The 22,500-nt window shown below is 38.4% G+C and overlaps 1 protein-coding gene across 1 annotated transcript in view; it reads right to left on the bottom strand.

Annotated features, from left to right (window-relative positions):
- rab3gap1 (RAB3 GTPase activating protein subunit 1) overlaps positions 1 to 22,500 on the bottom strand; it is a 125,814-nt gene that overhangs the window by 76,368 nt on the left and 26,946 nt on the right. Inside the window, exons 9-15 of the mRNA XM_077580403.1 lie at positions 14,063 to 14,144; positions 8,944 to 9,012; positions 7,730 to 7,803; positions 5,491 to 5,583; positions 3,892 to 4,064; positions 3,292 to 3,384; positions 387 to 559 (exon numbers count right to left, since the gene is read on the bottom strand). Of these exons, the coding sequence (XP_077436529.1) occupies positions 387 to 559; positions 3,292 to 3,384; positions 3,892 to 4,064; positions 5,491 to 5,583; positions 7,730 to 7,803; positions 8,944 to 9,012; positions 14,063 to 14,144 (757 nt within the window). The remainder of the gene's footprint in view (positions 1 to 386; positions 560 to 3,291; positions 3,385 to 3,891; positions 4,065 to 5,490; positions 5,584 to 7,729; positions 7,804 to 8,943; positions 9,013 to 14,062; positions 14,145 to 22,500) is intronic.

Raw genomic sequence — 22,500 nt, 5'->3', positions numbered from 1 at the left:
TTCCGGCCAAATACTTTCGGTGTTAACCTTGGTGTTAGTGGTGTGTTACATTGAATATGTTTCCAGCTTTCTTGGCATGTCTGAATGACAGTGTCGGGACAAGAGGCAGAAAAAAAGTCCTGTATCATTAATTTGAGGAGTTGTTTCACCCCTAGTTAACAAAAGGCACCCATACATATGACTTATATGATCCACAACGATTTTCAACTTCTCTGGTGCTATCATAGTGAATGCGGACAGATCATGTTGCCTTCACCGAAACGTGCAGTGTTTTGTTTGTGGTAATTTATCCGTACGGATCATGGATCAAAGATGATCCGTTGCACTACTACAATGTTATGCCAACAGCATTTAATACTCATAATGATCCAGTTTGTCATACCCACCCACAGATTTGGTAATTGTTTTCCCAACGGTACCGCAACTCGAGGACAAACTCCTGCCAGAGGTAAGCCACAGCCTGCAGCCCACCATGGTAGAAGTTGACTAGACACATACACAGTGCCAGTCGATGGGTCAGACTTTCAACTGGTGCCGCCTTCAACTGAATAAAAATATCCTGGGGAGAAAGGGTGAGGGGGGGGGGGGGGGTAATGTAGAATTGTATTTAGTCATTGTCAATGTACACATTGATTATTTTTCTTCTCTCCATTCATCTTTGACTTTGCTGGGTTTTTAAGTGTTTTCTAGTTGTCCTTCAAATCTTTAAATTATCTCAAATAACAATTTCCAATTTATTACACCCCCCCCCCCTTTCATTTTTTTCCACGTTTCAGGCTTCAGAGTAAAATAAAACAGTGTTTCCTACAGATTTGAAAACTAATTGGGTGTGTGGACTCCGCTGAGGGGGAGTGTGGGGTGTGTGTGGGGCCATTTTGCACTTCATATCGTACATTCTAGTGCATTTTCAGAGTAAAAATGTTGTAACATTACCCAGTGAATCCATATTTTTTGCACTTACTTTATTTTAAAAATATTAAAACAAATAAAATAAGGCTGTCATATCGGATTATAAGTGAAAAAAACTGTATCGGAACGGATCGGACGTGAATACACAATCCCAAAGCAAACTGCGAGCATAATGTGCACAAAGTGCTTTAAGGTGGAAAACATTATGGGATAATTCTGGCCGAAATTAATAATTCTTACCTTATAGAGAAAAAAGCAAAACAATGAAAAACATCAGACACTTTGACCCAGACGTCCACAATCCATTCACATAAAATGACGTACTTTGTCCAGCCATCGCTGCCGGCGCAGTTTGTTCTGGCCCGTTTGTTTTGGTGAAGTGTGTTCCCCTTCTCTCATTGATCGCTCCCATGTTTCTCGCAACTTTACTTTCAAAGCCCAGTTTCAATGACCAGTTGGGAGTTCCTTCGTTAATCTGCCCGGAATGATGGCAAACCCCAACTTCGTTTTCTTGCTTCTTCCACTTCCGAACCATGGATTAATTGATGTGGAATTATCTCGCGACTGCTCTATTCCCATGTACAACCACGTAACTGATAGCTTGCAGTTTAAATTGTGCCTTGTAAGCATGTCTCTTAGCTGATGCCATTTTCCGAAGTTTCTTAGCCAAACCGATGTTTTCCACAATGCAAATACCGGCAGCATTTTGTTATCCGTTTCTGCTCGGTCTCGGCCGGTGTTCAGTCGTCTCCGTCGTTTGCACGTCGCCAAAAAGGTGGGGTCCAAACGGGGTAGACGAAATGAAGTAGAGGAGACAGGAGGTCACGCTGCAATTTGGCGTTTTATTTTCTCTTTTTATTCACTTTCTCGTTCTATCGCCACATTCGAGTACATACAGCTGTAACTCTCTTCTGCCTTCTCCCCTTCGTCCGCCGCTGAACCTTAATACAAGCCAGCAGCCAACTAGCAACAAGCGTGAACCAGCTCACCAATCAGAAACGCACGTTGGCACAGCAAAATTTGTCCCGAGGATGTCTTGAAGGAAAACATCTGAGGAACTCAGTGCACACATACAAATATTTTAGGACTTTTAATTGTGCCTTATAGTCTTGAAAATACGGTAAATTTTCTAGAAAACTTCTTGGGCGGCGGCCAGTTTACTTGAGCGTCTAAGTATTAACATGGTGTGGGAATGGCTGCAAAAAAATGTATGTTTTTGTGAAGAAACAACACCAAGTTGAACGCAATTAGGAAATAGAATTAAATTTACTGTAAACAATATTTTAACCTTTTTAAAAAAAAAATTAAAAAAAAAACACAAATGTAGGATGTACAATAATATTCAATATTGTATTTAATATTATATCCCAGACCTGCCTGGTGTGTTCCTTGGTCTTCATGATGATGTTTGCTCCCAAATAGTCTTTTAGCTCATTTGCTCCCAAAAACTTTTACTAAGTTCTATTTTAAATATTACCATGTTCTCGCAGACGTATTTATATATATTTTTTGTTTTTAATTAATGCGAGAGCATACAGAATTCTGGCTTTAATGCAAAATCTGAACTGAAAAGAATGCATGAGCAATGATAGTTATTACAAAAACGACCAGTGGGTGGCAGCAGAGTATAAGAGATCAACCAGGACCATGTTGCAACAAGCTGTTTCCCCGTCACTTTTTAAAACAGATTTGTAAATAATGATGAAACAGCTATATTCTAGTGCGAATTGCTGCAAAATGGAAACAGATAGAAATATACATTTTTTTCCTGATGAAAGAGGAGACTGTAATCTTTCTTTTGGCAGGTTCCATGTATTTACAGCAAAAGAAAACAATATTCTGTGGGCCTTGCAAAATCAGTCAAAATCTAGTAAAAAGTGAAGGAGGTTGCTTCAGTGAAAATGGCTGGGAGTGAATGAGTTAACAGAACTCTGAAACCATTACAGAGCAGGTGCATTTCTACTGAGACTAGATTATACACATGGACTCTATCATCATCAGTCATTTAGGTCAACATTGGATCATTCAGAAAACATCAGGGAACTTCTGAAGTCAGTTGGCTGCACTGAGAGAAAAGAAGATGGATAATTTCACAAAAAGGTTAAAATATCATCTAATTTTCATTCCACTTCACGATTGTGTCCCACTTGATGCTGATTCATCACAAAAAAAATCTAGTTTTATGTATTTATGTTTGAAGCCTGAAACGCGGCAAAAGGGCAAAAAGCTCAAGGGGTGCTAATACTTTCACAAGGCACCGTAATATGTGTCTCATTTTTTAAATAAATATAAAAAAGATCTGATGAATACATTCATAAATACCACATTTACTGTGCATGGTTACACTGAAAGAATGATATACTGTAAATAATATTTACTCACGTCAGTATTTTGGTCAACTGGGGGCTTTCCATAGCTATTTTGTTGTGCAGTTTGATTTTCTGTCTTATCCACAGCAGCATCTGGAAAAAAATACTGACCAAAAAGGGTGGGGGAAAGACATACAATTAAGAAAGATTAATATACAGTGGATAATGAAACTTTGATTATTATTTTTTTAGGATTTAGCATTCAATTTAAGAAATAATGCACATATAATTAGTTGAAGAGGATGACCTTTTGCCAATAGATAAAAAGAATCATCAATTGCAGTGTTTAACCAAACAAAATGCTTGAAATCATATTACGCAAGCATGATTAATTGCATGTGTGTTTTGCTTTTAGGTGATAGTTTTCCCCCAAAATAAGCAGCACTCTCAACAAAGTGGTCATAAGCAAAAAAAAAAAAATACAATAAAATAAAGATCAAGATTAAATGCCAGCTTTAGTATTTCAACATGTGAATAAATTGAACTTGAATTGAATTGAACTTGAATTGAATTAAACCTGAATTGAATTGTACCTATCGATAGATTTACTTTCGGATTTCTCACAATGTGTAATAACTATACTTAAAACATTTCAAATATTAAAAATAATTACCTGAAGAATACAATTAAGTACATCTGCACCAAGTGGGCACTCATCAATAAGTCTGTGCCGTTTAATGTGCCTTCGAGCATGATGTACCATGCTGGAAACAGAGAGTTTGGACATCGGTACTGGTGCAGTGGGCTCTGTCAGCTTTGATAGTGCAGAAGTGATGTCACTGTTTTCTGTGAAGAAACATAGTTCATAGTCAAATTTGGCATGTGTCTTCTTAGCTTTCCAATGCATTTATGACTAGACAGGGGTGCACATACGCAATGTGCCAGTGCACATTCTTTATTAGGACCTCCATTATCTTAGGACCTCCATTAGCTTCCTCAAAGTGGTGCACTAGTCTTCCTTGGGTCTTCGAAATTAATATAACAAAAACATACATACAAAGGTTAAAATTACTCTATATGGTAAGATATAAAAACACAAACCAAGCGGTCAACAGTACTCTCAAGCGAACAACCATACAAAATAAATAAATAAATAAATAACAATAGGATGAAATTAAAGGTACATTCTTTGAAGATTACTAATAAATACAATTCCATCAATTCCAACCAAGTTATATGGAACTGATTAATTTGTATTTTAATATATTTTTAAAAGATAATTAGCTGCTAGCGTTTGTAGCATTAGATGGAAATATATTCAAAATGGAGAAAGCTCTATAATGAACAGGTCTCATTATAATTGCTTTTTTGTGGTTTAGGCACTGTGAAGTGACCCATGCTCAATTGTTGAGTGTAATGTCCATGGTATCTAAAATGGGGTTTACCATTTCATATTACATTATACGTAAACATTATCACAGAATGAACATTTGGGGACTAATCAAGCTGCTCTACTTTGTGCAATTTGGAGTTATATATATATTTTTTTTTACAGAAGCACTTGCCCAAATAAGAGAGCAATACTACAAATGTGACAAAACAAGTGATTGAAGAACATCATGTATAATCGAAGATGGAACTAAATCAGAACATTTATATGAAATTGCAACAATATGACCAATCTGATCAGACCAAGACAGTAAATTATCTAATTCCAGTAATTTGGCCTTAGACACCTGTTCTATTTGTATCCTATCAACATACAAATTGAGTGCATAGGCATTAGCATTAGCATTCTTGCTACAGAATACAAATAGATTTAGTTTAGGCAATATTTAAGGTTCATTCTCATCCATTTGATAATGTTATTCAACTCAAGTGAAAAGTGCTATACAAATAAAGTGTGACTTGATTTGAAGTTTTAAAAATTACTGCCTTGCTCACAGAGCCTCTTGATTTCAAGAAATATGTGAATTGAATCAAAATTGCATCTGTCAGAAAAATCTCATTTCAATCTTCTAAAATTGGTCAGCTTTAGTGCAAACTGCACATTTTTCATTTTTGCATTCCTCGTCCAGATTAGTTCCTTTTCAATTGAATTGTAAATCTAGTATTTTAACAAGTGTGTGCCCATTCACCATAGAACGACTAATAAAGTAATAGTATAGTATTTTACATACACACGTGTTTGGCAAACTAGCATATAGGTGTTAGGAATAAGTTGAAAGAAAAGCATAGTCAAGACAGTCTGGATTCAACCCAATAACCCAACCTTTGCTCTCCTCCTCAGATGGTCCTCTTCCAAGAATCTCTTCTGTTGTCTCCTTTCTGTTCCGTAACTTAAATAGGTCTTTTAGTAAGTCACCTGCAGGAGAAGATGGGAACAGATCAAACTCTTAAGATCACATGGACAGTTTCTTCCATGATTGTATTCTCAACAAACCGTTCTCGGTTGTACGTTTCACCTAGAATAGGGGTGTTTTGATCAGAGTTTAAAGCTGTTGATACCGATTTGATCATCCATGAGTGTGATCGACAGATACAGACCATGGATTAGTTGTAAAACTTTACATTTTGGAGCTACAACTACCGATTTTTCTTAAATTATTGATTAATGTTATTATTTTTTTTTTAATAAATTGATTTAACTCTTACCGCCAAGAACGTTTATTAACGTATACTAAAATCCCAATGAGCGGCAATAATGGTTTTTTTCCGCCAAAGTCATAATAACACAGTATATACAATAAACATAATGCTGTTTTACAAATCGCTGAACAATATTTCCAATTTAGTATGTACTAGTGGATAATATCGTAAAAAAAAATTTAAAAAAATTATATATATATTTTTTTTTAAACGCTTGTTACGTTCGACGCACACCCAGCCATCCACTTAAATAAGCGCTCCAGCCAAGCCGCAGCACGGAGCCTCCGTTCGGCCTGCCGATGGTCATGGCTCCAGCTTCAGGTATAGCAGCTTTAGAGACCGCAGGAAGCCTTCAGCTGGCTGATGAGTGAGGACGACTAGCCGTTGACTCTTCGCGGCCAAAATAAATTACTGCCGGTGTGTTCCATTTGAGCACTCGCGGTGAGCTTCGCGTGCCTGTAGTGTCATGACGGCAGTATTTCATCCACAGTGGAAATGCAAAATGTTTGTAGTCTGTATATATATTGTGCATATTTGACATGACGCTCGCTGGCTGTCGGGCGTCTCGTCTTGCAGGTTAAAACTGGAAATTTTTTTTAATCTCTATGTCAAAGCTTATGTGCATTTGATGGGCTATACCTTAAAGCATCGCCATATGATGAAACGTAAATTAATAATTAGAATCTTGGAAAAAACAGTGGCTGATACTTCCCACTTGTGAAATGTTAGAGCAGAACCGTTTTAATGAATGAATGCTTTAACGTGATAATAGTCATATTCTTATTGGAACTATCATTCATCATCATCGTTATTATTATTATTATTGGAACATGGGAGTATTATATGTTGGATTCAAAAAATGAAAGAGAGTCAGTTAATTTACAGAATACCTTCACGTCATGGAGCAGGTCAGGATTAAGGATGTTCAATACCACTTTTTTCCTACCAATGCTCAACTTTTGAGTAGTCACGGATACTGATACCAGATACCGATACCACTAGTAAATTAAAATTCCCCACCCAAAAATGACAGATGATTTTAAAGAAAGACCTTCATATTACCCAATATATAATTTTCCCTTAACATTGCATGAAATTAATGGCAATTCATATAATTTCTAATTTCTAGTTCCTGATCGTAAAACGGCTGCAGGAGGGCGGCTGATAATGGTATTGGTCACCGCCGCGACAATACCTTCAAATAAGACTGTATTGGCACCAATACCTGGTATCGGTAGTCACCCATTATGTTAGGATGGTACCACCTCTGCCTCAATTTGAGCCAGGAAAAACCCTGGAATGGAATCCAATATTTGATATGGTATCCACCATGTTTATGTAGTCATAGCACACAATATTCCGTTTGCCTTGAAAGAAGAGTGAAAATGCTCGAAATATATATATATATATATTTTTTTTTAAACATTTGTAAAATGTATTTTCCTTTTATTATTTTTCAAAAAAGGACATTGCTTCAAAATGCCAGTGCAGAAAATACTCAAACATAAATTATGATTCAGTTAGTAGTTTGGTCTGTAGAAGAAAATGTAGATAATTTTCCCCAAATCAAAGCAGCTGCTTACAAATGTCCTAAAAGGATTAAACACAATGTTTACATGGATCCATGTATTCCAATTAGAATGAAACCAAATTAGCAAATGTGTGGGGGTGGGGGTTAACTCCATAAGAAATCACAAGGCTAATTAGCTTCAAAGATCAATTATCAGTCTTCTTGACTACTCTATCTGTTATCTGTGTCAGTCCTGGAAAAGCATTTCACTATAGAACAATAATATTAATTTGACATATACAAATAAAATATGTTACAGACTGTAAATAGGACAAGTGAATGAATGTCTTACCCAGTAAACACTGAGGACGTTCAACTGTCTTGATCCGGAGTGACCAGTGAGGCGCATGAAGAGGGTCAAGGTCACTGTTAAAAACACATTCAAGAAACTTTATCGAGAAGATTTTTTTTTTTTTTTTTGCATGTTTAACTCATTCACTTCCAAACATTTTTGCTCCTGGCCGTTTTACTGGATTTTGACTGATTTTGCAAAGCCCACAGAATATTGTGTTCTATTGCTATAAAAACATGGAACCTACCAAAAGAAAGAGTCTCTTCTTTCATCAGGATTTTTTAAAATATTTGTATCTGTTTTCGTTTTGCAGCAATTAGCATTAGAATATAGGTAAGTTTCATCATTATTCACAAATATTTTGAAAACACTGGGGAAAAGAGCTTGTTGCAGCCCTGGTTGATCTCTTATACTCTACTGCCACCTGCAACTAAGATTGCGTTAAGCAACCTCTTCAGGTCAGAGGCTGCATCAAAGCATTCTGTATTCTCTAGCATAAAAAAAACAACACAAAAAAGTATAAATACATTTTTGGGACCATGGTAATATTTAAAATATAACTTTTTTATAGGTTTTTGGGAGCAAATTAGTTAAATTTCAAAAACATATTAATGTCCCTAAGTTATTACAGCTTTGTTAATGCCCCTTTGCAAAAGCTACAGCCTCAAATATTTTGGAATGCTTGATGCTACAAGCTTGGCCACACCTACTTATGTTTGGGCAGTTACACTCTTTTTTTTGTTTTCTTTGCATCATCTCCACCATCATGTTGGATGGGGAGTGCTGATGCACAGCCATTTTGTTCAACTGAATTCAAGTATGGGCTCTGATTGGGCCACTCAAGGACATTCACAGAGTTGTCCTGAATCAAATCGACTTGCCATGGGCCGATAACCAGTTTGATGGTTTACCGCAGTATTAAAGAGTCTAAGCTTTAATAAACTGGATGGTTCAATAAATCGGTAGATGTATCTCTAAAATTGAAAATGTTACACAGAATCCATGTGATTGGTATCAGTAACGGCTGCTCACACTCATGGATGATCGTATTGGAAATGAATACAATCCAGATTGGAACACCATACTAATTTTTATATTTTGTCAAAAGTAACACTTGTATTATAGTGTCTGATGTGACATGGATCAGTCCTAATGGAAAACAAAATAACACAAGGAGGAAAGAGTGTCAGGTTCAGGTTGAAGGACTTTCTTACCTGTAGACATCATTGTCCAAAACTGTGCCTTCTGTCAAGTCAGGCCAAGTAGTTGAAAGATGAAGCTCACTTCAAAAGGAAAAGACAAATCAGTTTTGTTTTTACAGTGTATGTTAGTTTTAATATGGGTGAAGTGAAGTTATTAAAAGTATAAACACCCTAATTATGTCAGCTTTTCATGATGTAAAAAAATGAGAACTTCCTAAAAAATTTCACGTTGCAGGTCTCAAGTCTTTTTGGGTAGGCTTATCAGCATTCAAGATTTAACATGTTTAATGTCATGTAGTGCTGTCACTATCAAATATTTTTTTAAAATTGATTAATCTATTGATTATTCAATCAATTAATCGACTAATCTATTGATTATTCAAGCGATTAATCGACTAATCTATTGATTATTCAATCGATTAATCGACTAATCTTGTTCATTTTAATTTTGCATTAAAGTGTATTACAAAATAATTTATTCCCCTGATTACAGTTTATTAACCAGTGATTTGTGTTTATTTCGTACCTTGTATTTGTATAGTGATTAAAAAAGGGGGGGGGGGGATTGATGTTGTACTATATTACCGGTTTGGTCATTGTTTTCCAAAGTAAAAACAGATGTTTGCAAACGTCTTATTTTGATTACAAATAGTAGATAATCAGTCTTTCATGGAGGACTACAGAAATCACTACAAAATTACTGTTGATAGGCTGAAATCAGAGGATTTGGACAATTTTTAATTTAAAAGGAACCCGATTGTAATGTTATGTTATGTAATGTTAATAAATCATTTCCAGTTTAATACATTTTGTAGAAACTTTATTTGGACGTACGGAGCCATGGTTATTTACGTCGTAACGCATTCAGTTTGTAGTGACGTAGAATGGTGGCTGGCTCTCTGCCGAGCAATGTGAAATGCCTATAAAGAAAGCAAGGTAAGCCTCGTAGCATTCCATAAGAAACAACATATGATCGGAAGAGTCACCCTCTCCCACCCCGTGCTCGTCATTGACCAAACGCATTCAAGAGTTTTGATCATCCCTTTATGCAAGTATAGAAGAGTTTAGAAGTGTATGTGCCTTAAATTGCAGTTTGAGGTATTTTTCTTTCTTTGAAATGTTTTTTTAAAGGAAAAAAAGAAAAGACAACTAAGATAAAATTGCACGGGAATGCTGAAAGCTGAATGCTAATAGCTGAATGCTAATATTTGAATGCATGTGGAATGCTTGTGAAGTAAATTGAAAGATAAATAATGTGAAAATTGCTAATTATTATTTGTAGTTGAATGATAAATGAAAAAAAGAAAACTTCAACTGCAACCAGTCTAACATGGGATTCAAACCCCCAGCTCCTGTCTACTGGTCCATGCTCCGGTGCACTAGCTACTAGCCACGATGCTGTTATTATTGAAGTGTTGTGAAATATGGTATTGAAGGATGTCTTGCTGAATGCCAGTGAACGTGTCATTGAAAATGGAATGCATTAAATATATAACATGCGTTAAATGAAGGATAATGAAAGATAAATTGTGTGAAAATTACACATTATCAATTGTAGATGAATGGAAAAAAAGCAAACTGCAATCAGTCTAAGGTGGGATTTGAAACCTTGCACCTAACTCACCAGTCCTTTGCATTTAGCACTTGCTGTCATAGAACAATCTATGACATTGTATGTAATTGTAGTGAATACTACAGTATGATACAAAGCTGAAAATATTGATTGATATAGAAAAAAAACATCATGATAAATGACATTGAATACAATGAATGTTAATGGGGTATGCAACACTAATTCAACTTTTTTTTTTTTTTTTGCTGATCAACTGTATAATCGGGTGTCTACTAAAGCTGTCTACATATTGTGGTGCTTATTTTGGCATTTTAACTAGAAACTTAATGTCAAATGACATTTAATAAACTGGATGTTACATTATTGGACAAAGACTATTTCTGAAATGTAAAACATTTTCCAACTGCGCCACTGAGCACTATTAGACAGCTGGTAATGATGATAAGTTGTATGTATGGGAGAAGGCGTGGAAATGTATACTTTGTTTGTTCCATTGAAAATGAATGGGGAAAAGGTTATATTTAACATCAAATTGTGCCAAAACTGTATGTAATGTGGAATCAGACGATATAAACCCAGGACGGTGTGAATTTTTGAAGCGAGTATTATGTGGGAGTTTTTGCACGCCGAAAAAGTGTGGAGGAAAAAAATCAGAATAACATTCAGCATTCCCACAATTCCGAACGTACAGTTACATCCCTCATAAAAAATATTTGGGATGGGCGAGTTATCTGCCTAATACCAGAACTTATTTCAAGGCATCTGTACTTGTGACGGCGTCCGTTACCAGTATCTTTTTTGGACGTTTTACAAGCAGGAACTGGAAATTATAATAGTGAATAGTGAAAAAAATAGAAAATTGCCATTATTTTCATGTAATTTTAAGGAAAATGCTATATTAAGATATATAGATATATCTTTAAAATGATCTGTCATTGTTTTGTTTTTTGTGTGTGAAAATGTTATGTATCAAAAGTACTAGAGGTATTGGTTCTAGATATCGGTGACAACTTAAAAATTGAATACTCGCACAGATATTGGTCTGATAAAAAGTGGCAAAAATATCACTCAACAATGGCTAAGCCCTGAACTAGCCATGGCCGATTGTATTCCAGCAAGTATTACATGTCCTAGTATGAAGTATGAAAGTAAGGACACAGTACAGTGTTATAGTGTTTAATCTTAAGTATGCAAATATATATAAAAATATAAATAAAGTTGTCACGAGCACACAGTTGTCTGCGCATTCTTGGACATAAACAGTATTATACCGATGAAATTCCTTGTTCCTCGCCGCTCATCCGGTTAGCCTCAAATAGTTTTCAGATAACATCCTGACTGCTAGCTTCCACTGCAGGGGAGTCACAGACGTCCGTGAGTGGAATGGAGTGAGCAGCAATGCATCACGTAACCAGAGCCACAATCTGTGGTGTGTTAACTTGGGAATTATCGATCAAGTATTTTGGCTCACTTTCAACTTGTTTTCATCCTGTGTGCAGTATTGGCGAGTAACAGAATACATTACCACCGTTACATAATCAGATTGCAAAAAAAATGTAACTGTATTCCATGACAGTTACAGGAAAAAACATAAAATCAGATTACAGCTACATTTATTAAAAATGGGGATTACTTCGAGGTATTACAATTTTTATGATGAGAGAGAGAGAGAGAGAAGGACAGAGCAAGCGAAAGCGCGTGCAAGCCCGCACGAGTGGGACCGTTGCTACATGTCCAGCGGTTTGCTACGCACTGTAGCTTCTTGCTAGCTAGCCCGCTAGCCTACAACCATAATGTAAATTACACCTTCCAAACAAATCTTCCTCCCACCAATTCACTATTTAAACATCACACACAACATATACAATACTAAACTTGTGACTGGGATAAAAGTTCATTTTGCAGTTGATGTCACACATCGTCATCCTCATTGGATGACTGACTATCTATCCATCTATCTATCTGTCTGTCTGTCCATCCATCTGTGAGGTGTGGTTGCTTCCAGTGACAGTTCAAAAACAGCATATGGCCTTCAATCAATCAATCAATCAATCGCCTACATGCTTTTTAATTACACAAGGATTTTTGCTATTTGTAGGCTGCCCGGGTCCTTATCACCCGCAAATAGCAGGGGCACATTGTATAGAATATATATTGTGGTGATATTTATTATGTCTTCATGAGCATACTCAATATTGGAGTAATCCCAAAGTAATCCAGTTACATTATTTTAATATTATGGTACTTGGATTACGTTACTACCTACATTTTTTAGCAGGTAACTTGTAACTGTAATGGATTACATTTTAAAAGTAACCCTCCCAACCCTGCCTGTTTGAATAATGTGATTCATGATATTTTTTTCTTAATATTCGTAATAGACAGCGTTACGGGACGAGGCAGATTTTAGTGATTTCCATAAAAAAATATTGGCAATTTTTAACAGTTGTCAGTACTGTGTAAGTAATCAGGGTTTTTCCTGGCTCAAATTGAGGCAGAGGTGGTATCATCCTGACTATGATGGGTGACTACCGATACCAGGTATTGGTATCGATACCAATACGAGTCTTATTTTAAGGTATCGGTAATCACGGCGGTAACCGAGGCCGTTTTATGATCAGGGACAAGAAACGAGAAATTATATGAATACAAAGTTGCCATTTACCTCATGCAATTTTAAGGAAAAATAATATATTGGGATATATAGTTCTTTCTTTAAAATATTCTGTCTTTTATGGGTGGGGAATTTCATTTACTAGTGGTATCGGTATTTGGTATTAGTAGAGGTGACTACTCAAGAGTTGTAAGTTTTGGTCGGGAAAAAAGTGCTATCGAACATTCCTTATCCTGACCATGCGCCATGACGTGCATGCATTCAACTGACTCGCTTTCATTTTTTACAGGCAACATACATGTTTGAATAATAACAATTATAGTTCCAATAAGAATATGAGTATTAGCATGTTAAAGCATTCATTCATTATCAGTCAGTCAGGCTGGAGGTGGCGAGCAAACAAGGTGGAGGTGGCCGCCTCTGAATTTTGTACAGAGGAAAAACCCTGGTGGTTCTTGTGATAAATGGATTGCTTTTTATTATAGCGTTTTATCTACACCCAGTGCTGTATTAGCCTGGCGGCGCACCAGGCTTTTCCCACTGCCAGGCTAAGTGTCAATTTAAGGTCTAATTAAGAGCTCAATGAGACCTAGTTAAGAGTAAAATAAATAAATAAATAAAAACAAAAATTTTGTTCAGACAAAGTATTCTGGGGGAAACCCTCCATATGGTGCCCAAAGTGCTTTACAATGCCTCACATTCACCCATTCACACACATATTCATATGCCAGTGGTCTGCTGCTGCCATACAGGGTGCTGCCAGGTCCACCGTGAGCAAATCGGGGTCAGTGTCTGGCTCAAGGACACTTTGCTATGGTCACAATCGCTGAGGATCGAACCCACAACCTCACGATCGGGAGACGACCACTCTACCACTGAGCCATGCTGCCCCATGATGTAATACATACTGTTAAAATTAACATAAAATGAACATATCAATTCACCTGATTGTTTCTTCACATGCACCAAATGGAAGCTTCCCAAACTCCTCCACTCCCACCTCAGCTCCAAGAAGGTTGTCAAAGTCTGCAAATAATCCACAGAGGATCAGTTAACCGAGTTATAGTTGTGTATTAATAATAACTTTAGTTATATAGCAAGTGTTTTAGAAGACAGAATAACCATATATAAAATAGGGATGCAACAATAATGGATAATTGCCACAATATCGTCGTCGTCATGTCACTATATTAAAAACAGAAATATGTTAAAAAGGTGAGGTTGTATTCCATTTGTGCAGTTCTAGCACCCTCTGGTGGCTAGTTTATTAGTGCAGTTTAAATTTAATTAGGAATGTTTTGGTCACTTTGGCGGTTATCATTCTCATAAGTCATACCAGCAAATATTTTTCAGAACCTCCATCATAAAACATTACGTTGGGCCCGCTTCAGCCGAACACAACACTGTAAACTATATATCTTGCGCTCCTGTTACATACAAAAACAATGTTGCGCTTTTTTTAACAGTAGAGTGAGTCTTTATACTGTATTGTGAGCTTTTTTAAGATTGCCAACATCCCCACAAAATCATAATTATCGTATCGTGAGGTTCATATCGTGATATTTATTGTATCGTGACTTTTAGATATTGTTACATCCCTAATATTAAACTCAATAACAATTCAAAAGCTTTATTATACCAGAAAAAAAATACGAGGGAAACCCCCCCCCCAAAAGAAACTAGAGCCGCGAGCAGCGACAGTATAAAGGGCCCTCGCAACCCTGGCTTCTTTGGGGTACTGACATGTTGGGATACTGTTACATAGAACAAGGACTGTCTAAAATCCACATATACGCTACATTTCCATGCTTCATTTTACCCCAGTTAAATGTACGAACAGGACACCATACATTTACCACCTCCATTTCAGTTACAGTAAAGCGACTGAGGGTGTTTTACTGTTGTTTGGATTGGAGTATACATCAGCGTTTCCGTTCTATTCATTTAGAGGTGCCGCCACACAATTCCTAAATCGTAGCCGCCGCACCTTCATATTGCCAATTAAAGCAGTTTGAAGCTGGAGAGGAGTGCAGCTAGCCACGGAGCGTGACACCAGATGGATGGTGAAAAAGACGACCAGACAGCAGGGCTCGACAGTGCGAGCAATTTACCACAAATGCGGTCAGCTTTACAGTGTTTTGTGATCCAACAAAAATCACACATCACAAGTGCATGTTTTAATTAGTAGTGCAACAAATCTTTGAGCCGTGACGCGTTCGGACCAAGTGAGAGGACGGGTCAAGCTGGCCACTACGCGCTGATGAGGCCAAATTCCAAATAAAAGGCGACAAATTATAATACATGGATATTGGACGTTTTATTTTGAAATTGACCCTCGTAACGCGGCGTCTAACTTGACTCATTACGGTCGTGGCAGTTTGTTTTTATCACCCCGTGTGGTGGGGTCCCTCAACGACCAAGATCAACAAACACCATCCCGAAATCATATTCAATTCAATTCATTAATGCAAATGTAAATATTGGTGTCTCTTGCAAGACGTGAGATGCATTTGTCTTGTGAGATGTCCGTCGGACATACGCACACAGAAAGAAGTCCATCAATGCATTAAACGTTAAAAATTGAAAATATAATATACAAGTGATCATTTGGCAGAAATACTAAAGGAAGTGGTACTAAAATGGAAACAGACAAAATTCAACCATATCAGCCAAAAACATTGTCAATGCCTCAAATGCAGCTGTATTGTCAAATAATAGATTATTTAAAATAGACCAACAGTGCCTAATGTATCAAACATTACCCAAGAGTAACGGAAAGTACCTCACTTATATGCAGCCCATCTTTTGCAATGGTAAATAAACTGAATTTATGTAATGATATTTACTATATAAAATATAATGAATAAAACCCATGATCGTAGACTAGTCTAAAAATGGCATAGGCCTCTGTGCTGTAAGAAAAAGCAACTAAAATCGGGAAAAAAAAGAGAATCAAATCAAATCATGACCCTAAAATCGAAAGTCTAATTGAATCGAAGATTTGGTAGTGTACAAAAACCTGACCGATTGCCACCAAAATTTAGGTGAAAATGGATATAACTAGTCTGTTCAGAGTCTTAAAATATTAGAACAGATTAAATGGAACTTGCAATAGTTTGGCAGTTTTTCCAGTAGGATTTTTTTCAGCAGTTAACTTTGAGTTGTGATAATTCTGTAGATTTTTTTCAGGTTGTGCATGGGGTGGTGGGGGCCGACAGACATTAATTTGTCAATGGCAGGGGTCGGGGGTTGGCTTATGCAGATCTCTACAATTAACTTTTACACAAAATTTTTCAGTTGGTCGCAACCTTTTCTTGGGGAGATGCATCATGAACATATTTGCATACCGTAGGCTTAAATGACAAAGATTGATAGTGACTCGAGATATTGACCTTTTGCACGTGACGTCATAGCCCTCATGGGAACGCTTTTGAATCAGCCCCGGTGTAAGGAAGAGAGACGGCATTGACTATATAATGATATAGATAATGCATTGTGAATTCCGGCAAAGTCGGCGCTTTGATTAACTTGATAAAAACAGCATGCAACAGAAAATAAGGGCTGTTTTCAAACTAGCGATCTCCAACTAAAGTAAATATTGCGCTCTATGAGTCCCGACTAAATGTGCAACTTCGACTGACAGGCGACCATTGGTTGAAGTAATAGATTTCATGGTTCTATGGGCAATAATAACTTTTAATTTGTCGCTCCGGGTCACGTCCACTTCCATTCAACAATCATTTCCTTCCGCCGTCCGTCATAGAGCAGTCACATGATTACGTGACATCGGTGCAAATGAAATATACCGGATCTACCTTGATGCCAACACCTGACTTCCTGTCCGTCTCGTCTAATTTCTTCAGCTTCATGAAAATCCGCATGGGGAATCCGGAAAAAAATGTAAATCTTGCGGAAAACTTCCGTAGCTCCACATCCGATCGCACACGCACTGCAGCTGGTGTGAATTGACATGCAGATTCAAATGCTTTCCATTCCTTGCGGCATCCGTTCCGCAGTCAGTGTGAATTGGGCGTAACTCAATCACGCCCAGCCATGTTCACTGAAGCAACCCCCTTTCGCTCTTGGCTGTTTTACTGGATTTTGACCGATATTGTAAGGCCCACAGAATATTCTGTTCTATTGCTATAAAAACATGAAACCTACCAAAAGGAAGATTAGAGTCTCTTCTTTCATCAGGAAAAAAAAGTATCGGGGGAGGGGGGTGCTTGGTTGGGGGGTGCCGGGGTTTGGGGGTGGCTGGGGCGGGTGGGGGGAGCGGGGGCTGTGGACCGGTGGGGTGCCTGGCAGGCCTGCAGTGCCCTGTCCTGCTGCGTTGGGTTGGGGGCGCGGGTCGTGTTGGGGTAAGGGGCGCTTCTGCTCCTGGGTTTGCTCTCCGGCCGGTGGTCCCTGCGGGGCCCGGGGGTTGTCCCTTGGTGCTGCCGTGGGGCCCTGAGGTGTTGTGTTTGCTCTGTCCTGGCAGGGGTCGACGGCTCCCCTCTTTGGTGGAGATTTTCATGCATTGCAGATCCACCACACTAGCATCTATCGGAACTCAGACACAATCTGCTTCTTCCTCTGGTCGTTGGCTGGTGTCTGTGGATCTCACTCTGCTTCGTCTGTCCTTCCTTCCTTTCCTCAGTTTCTCCTTTGGTCTCTTGAGGTCTCCATAATTTGTTGTAATTTAGATGTTTCTGGGGTTGGTGAAGGACTCTGGTTGGTGGCCCGGTGGTTGGTGTCTGGTCGGTGCTGGATTTCACTTTCCTTTCTTTTCTTTGGTCCTTCCTCGGGTCTCCTGATGGCCTCACGACTCTGGCTGGATTCTGAAGTGTTCGGTTTAGGTGAACGGTATGGGATTTTTTAATAGGTTTTAGGTGAACTAATGTACATGTAATGTAAATACACACTCACACGCACGCACACACGCACATACACATTCTCACCCACATACAAAATAAAAATAAATAAATAAATAAATAAAAAAGAGAGCAATGATGATGACATGTCAAATCAGTAAAATAACCGAATGAACAATACTGAGCTCTCCAGGAAGGAAAAAAAAAAAAACAAAGAAATGAAAAAAGAAAAGAAAAAAAGTATTTTTGTCTATTTTCGTTTTGCAGCAATTAGCATTAGAATATAGCTAAGTTTCATCATTATTCACAGGGCTGTTGAAAACACTGGGAAAAAGCAACATGTTGCAACATGGTCCGGACTGATCTCTTATGCTCTGCTGCCACCTGCTGGCAGTTTTTTGAAATAACAACTACCGTTTTAATGACCTCTTCAGGTCAGGAGCTGGATCAAAGCCTTCTGTATGTTCTAGCATAAAAAACATTTATATGTTTTTAGGAGTGAAGACAAAGTATTTTTAAAAGTATTTGTACATTTTTGGGTTTGAATGAGTTAATTTGCAATTGAATATGATTCTGGGATGGGGAGAAAAACAAACGTCCACAAAATACCGTGGACAGTAACATTGAGTAAAGTTAGACGACACGCCACCACGCGGTTCGAAGGTCAATTTCAAAATAAAAGCCTAGCGGGGCTATTATATTGACATCAATGTATTATAATTAGTAACCTTTTATTTTTTAAGTTGGCCTTAGCGGTGCGTAGTGGCCATCTTGACTAGTTCTTGCACTTATCCGAATGCGTCTGCAACGAATATTGCCAGTCACCCTCAATCTTTTTTTTTCTCCTTTCCTCAAACATTTCACTCTTGGAAACCTTGGGTGGGGTCGAGAGGTCTCAATTCTCCCCCTTTTTCACCTCCACCAGAGACGGCCAAAAGGTATTCCACACTTTTGAAGTCAACCACCGGCCATGTCAGCAGGATGTGAATGTTTGCTTTTCACCAGCCAGAACCACGAGATTATGGCACCAAAGTATTTAATCGCAAAGCTCCATCTCCTCCCCTGTTGAGGTTGTTGATTATTGATTGTTTGTTTAAGCCCAGGTCAGTCACATTCAAGCGTTCTTAAAAGTTACATGTGACCACATTGCCTTCACATGGAACACCTATGACCCACAAAGCAATCTTTCACATTTTACCTAAGAAATTCATCACATACAAGTGAACTTATGCACAACTGAATGTTTCACACCGTGTATGTTTTTTTTCTTTGTTCAGAAAAGAATGTCAAATGTATTTCCTCCTAAAGAGAGTTCTTAGATACTCCGCAAAGAACAAAATGATCTCATGATGCATTATTAGTCGATATGGGTAACTATAACGTGTTTTGCTTGGAAGAACTTAACTTGCCAGCTTGACCAAATTTATTTATTAATTCTTTAAATAATTTGAGTTTAAAAGGTCATGGAGTTGAGTTGAGTCAAAGAGGGAGGGGTCGGTCCTCCCTTCTTGAACACGCCCCACAACTTTAAAACAGCAGACGCGAGCTTTGTTCGCTCTCTCGTTTTCCGCCGCTGTTCCTGTTTATTCTCCACCTTCTCCCCTCCGTCTGGCCCCGAACAGACAAAAGGACTTCCCGGTGCCGTGCCACGTTCTCAACCACGTGGCACCTTTGTTCCCTGAACGACCAAGTGTCTCGGACTTGGCGATCGTGTGTCACCCAGCAACCAGAGTTGAACAAACACACGCAATTCCTGAGCGTCACCCAGCACCTGCTCCCAGTGTCCCATCGCAGCGAGAGCTGGTTCAACGGCTGGTCTCCCTCGGGAAACACACATGCGCAGCGGATCTCGGCCTCAGTAGCGGGTTTTGGCCAGCTGATACGCGGATCTTCTCGAGCGCCGAGCGGACAACTCTGGCTGAAGTCACGACCGCGCCTGAGTCGAGCTGTGTCGCTCCTCGTCCGACTGTGGAACAATTTTTATATTTTGTTCTTTTTGTTTTGTTTGGAGGAGTTTTTTTTTCTTCAACCGATTTCCCCTCCGTCCGCTCGATCCAACTCACTCCAGTAAGTTGCACGTCTCATAGACAATTTGACATATCGCTGGTGCAACTTCTATTTCAAATATCTCACAGATTTGGCAAATCAAACCTTTCCTTTCTACCTCATTAAATTGTTCCTTTCTTATTAGTTTTATCCCTTTTCTTTCCACCGTATGATAGTTAGATAGGCAGTATTTTGATTCTGTATGTGTAACCGTAGTGAATAAATGCATGATTTAAAAAAAAATCTAGTTCAGCCTCAATAGTGCTTGTGTCCGAGTGGATTAGTAATCCTTTAGTAATACAAAGAACCACAAACATTGAATGTGGCGACTTCAGATTATGAATAAATAAACGAGTACCTGCGGAGACCGGGAATACCCAACATGGCGGCGCCCTGCTGCTAAAATAGAACTAGCTCTATTATGCTAAACCAAATCCGAATTTAACCACCATATATCTTGGCTTTTCTCTTCTCTCTTTCATTCGGCAGATTTGGAATACCACCCAGCGTGAAGGATCTTGAACGTTTCATCGACGGATATTTTTACAGCTGCGCGATGGGAAGATCCTTCCTTCGAGAAACCTTCCAAGAAGAGAAAAAATGACTCAGCGACGGACACGGACGATCTAACCACTACGGATGTTTCGATCAGTATGCTGGACTCCATAAATAAAAAACTAGATGTCCTCTGCCTAATCCGTGAGGACGTTAAAGAATTAAAGGTAAACTTGGAATTTGTACGCCAACAGGTAAGTGACATCCAACGAGATAATGCCGAGTTACGCTCTTCATTCGCGGCTGTTTCAGCCGAGTTGGAAACTATTAAAAAGGAGAATAAAACGCTAAAAGAAACTGTTTTGGATGTTCAATCCTGTAGCATGTGGGAGAATTGAATATTCTCAGGCATATCCGTGAATACCTCTGAAAAAAAATTAGGACGTTGTTGTTAAAAATTCCTCAGGAGACGGTAAATAATATCTCTTTTCACCAGGTACATCGGCTTGGAGCCTGTAGGGGCAACAAACTCCGTCCTATTATCGCCAAGTTTGAGCATTTTAAACAGAAATAATTTGTTAAAAGTAAAGGACGGGAGCTTAAAGGGACCTCTTTCGGATGAATGACCAATATTCCCCAGAGAGATTAATGAGCGGCGAAAGGTTTCCTATAATGAGACAAAATAAGCAGGAGGGTAAACGGACTACGATAGTCGTTGATAAGCTATACATCGATGGCCAACTATTCCAAAACATCAACTCCACTCCCTGGCTGTTCTAATTGTCATTGGTGGAACTAAACTTTGTTTGATTATTAGATGTATACATATACTGTATATGTGGTTATAAAACCTAAAATATGAATACTCATTTTGTTTAGGCTAGGGTTATATCTAAAATATATTTAAACAAAAAATCTCGCTTAGGTTACCAGTTACTGGTGTATTGTTATATATTTAATCCCCCGCTAATTTCCTTCACTTTCACCTCCCTTCCCGTTATATTTACTTACACGTTACCTCATATTTTACACAAATTACATAAACTACCTAACCACTTTGATTCTATCCTATAACATGCCAATATTAACAAATAGCCTATACAGATATATACACAGGACTGAGTCTATATTGTTTGTATGCATAAATTAGTTCTGGTTTCCTGAAATGTTTGTGGCGCTTGCTCACAGGCAAAAATAATAAAAATTTTAGACCATCTCTTAAAATTAAAAGCAGATATTTGTCTCCTACAAGAAACCCACCTACTCCTTTGGTCTCTTGAGGTCTCCCTAATTTGTTGGAATTTAGATGTTTCTGGGGTTGGTGAAAGACTCTGGTTGGTAACCCGGTGGGTAGTAGGTAATGTCTGGTCGGTGCTGGATTTCACTTTCCTTTCTTTTCTTTTATCCTTCTTCGGGTCTCCTGACAACCTCACGACTCTAGTGGAGCGGCGAGGGCAACCGCGCTCACCTCACCTCCAGCCGCGTGGTAGGGCGGAACACTGGGGGCGGAAGGGGAGATGGGAGCACCAGGAGACGGGCGGCACCCCCGAACCCCAGGCCCGGCGGGGAAAGATCCCGGTCGTCTTGCTAGCGTACCTAATTAACCCAGTGGGCCAGCTCTAATGTTAATTTGATATTGCCTCAAGGGCCAAATGAAATTACACGAGGGGCCAAATTTGTTTGACACCCATGGTCTAAACAAAGTTAACATTTTTGTTTCATATTAACTCAGATGAATAATACACCCCCCCGATTTGGGATCATATTTTTGGGGGAAACAATGCGTATTATTCCCAGAATTTTTTAGTATTACAAAAATAATTGTGATTAATATTTTTTTTTCCTCATGGAAGAGCCCTAATGTATACCCAGTAATAAATAGGAGTTCAATGGAGTTAAAAAGAAAAGTGTAGGTCAAGAAAGCGTGTGTGTGTGCGTGTGTGTGGACGGGGAATTGTGAATGCAAACAAAATAGAGCTATTTGAAAA

This window comes from Vanacampus margaritifer, chromosome 11 (assembly GCF_051991255.1).
Source record: "Vanacampus margaritifer isolate UIUO_Vmar chromosome 11, RoL_Vmar_1.0, whole genome shotgun sequence".
NCBI lineage: Eukaryota > Metazoa > Chordata > Actinopteri > Syngnathiformes > Syngnathidae > Vanacampus > Vanacampus margaritifer.
The sequence above is the reverse complement of the archived record's forward strand: the minus strand, read 5'-3'. Positions and strand labels throughout refer to the sequence as shown.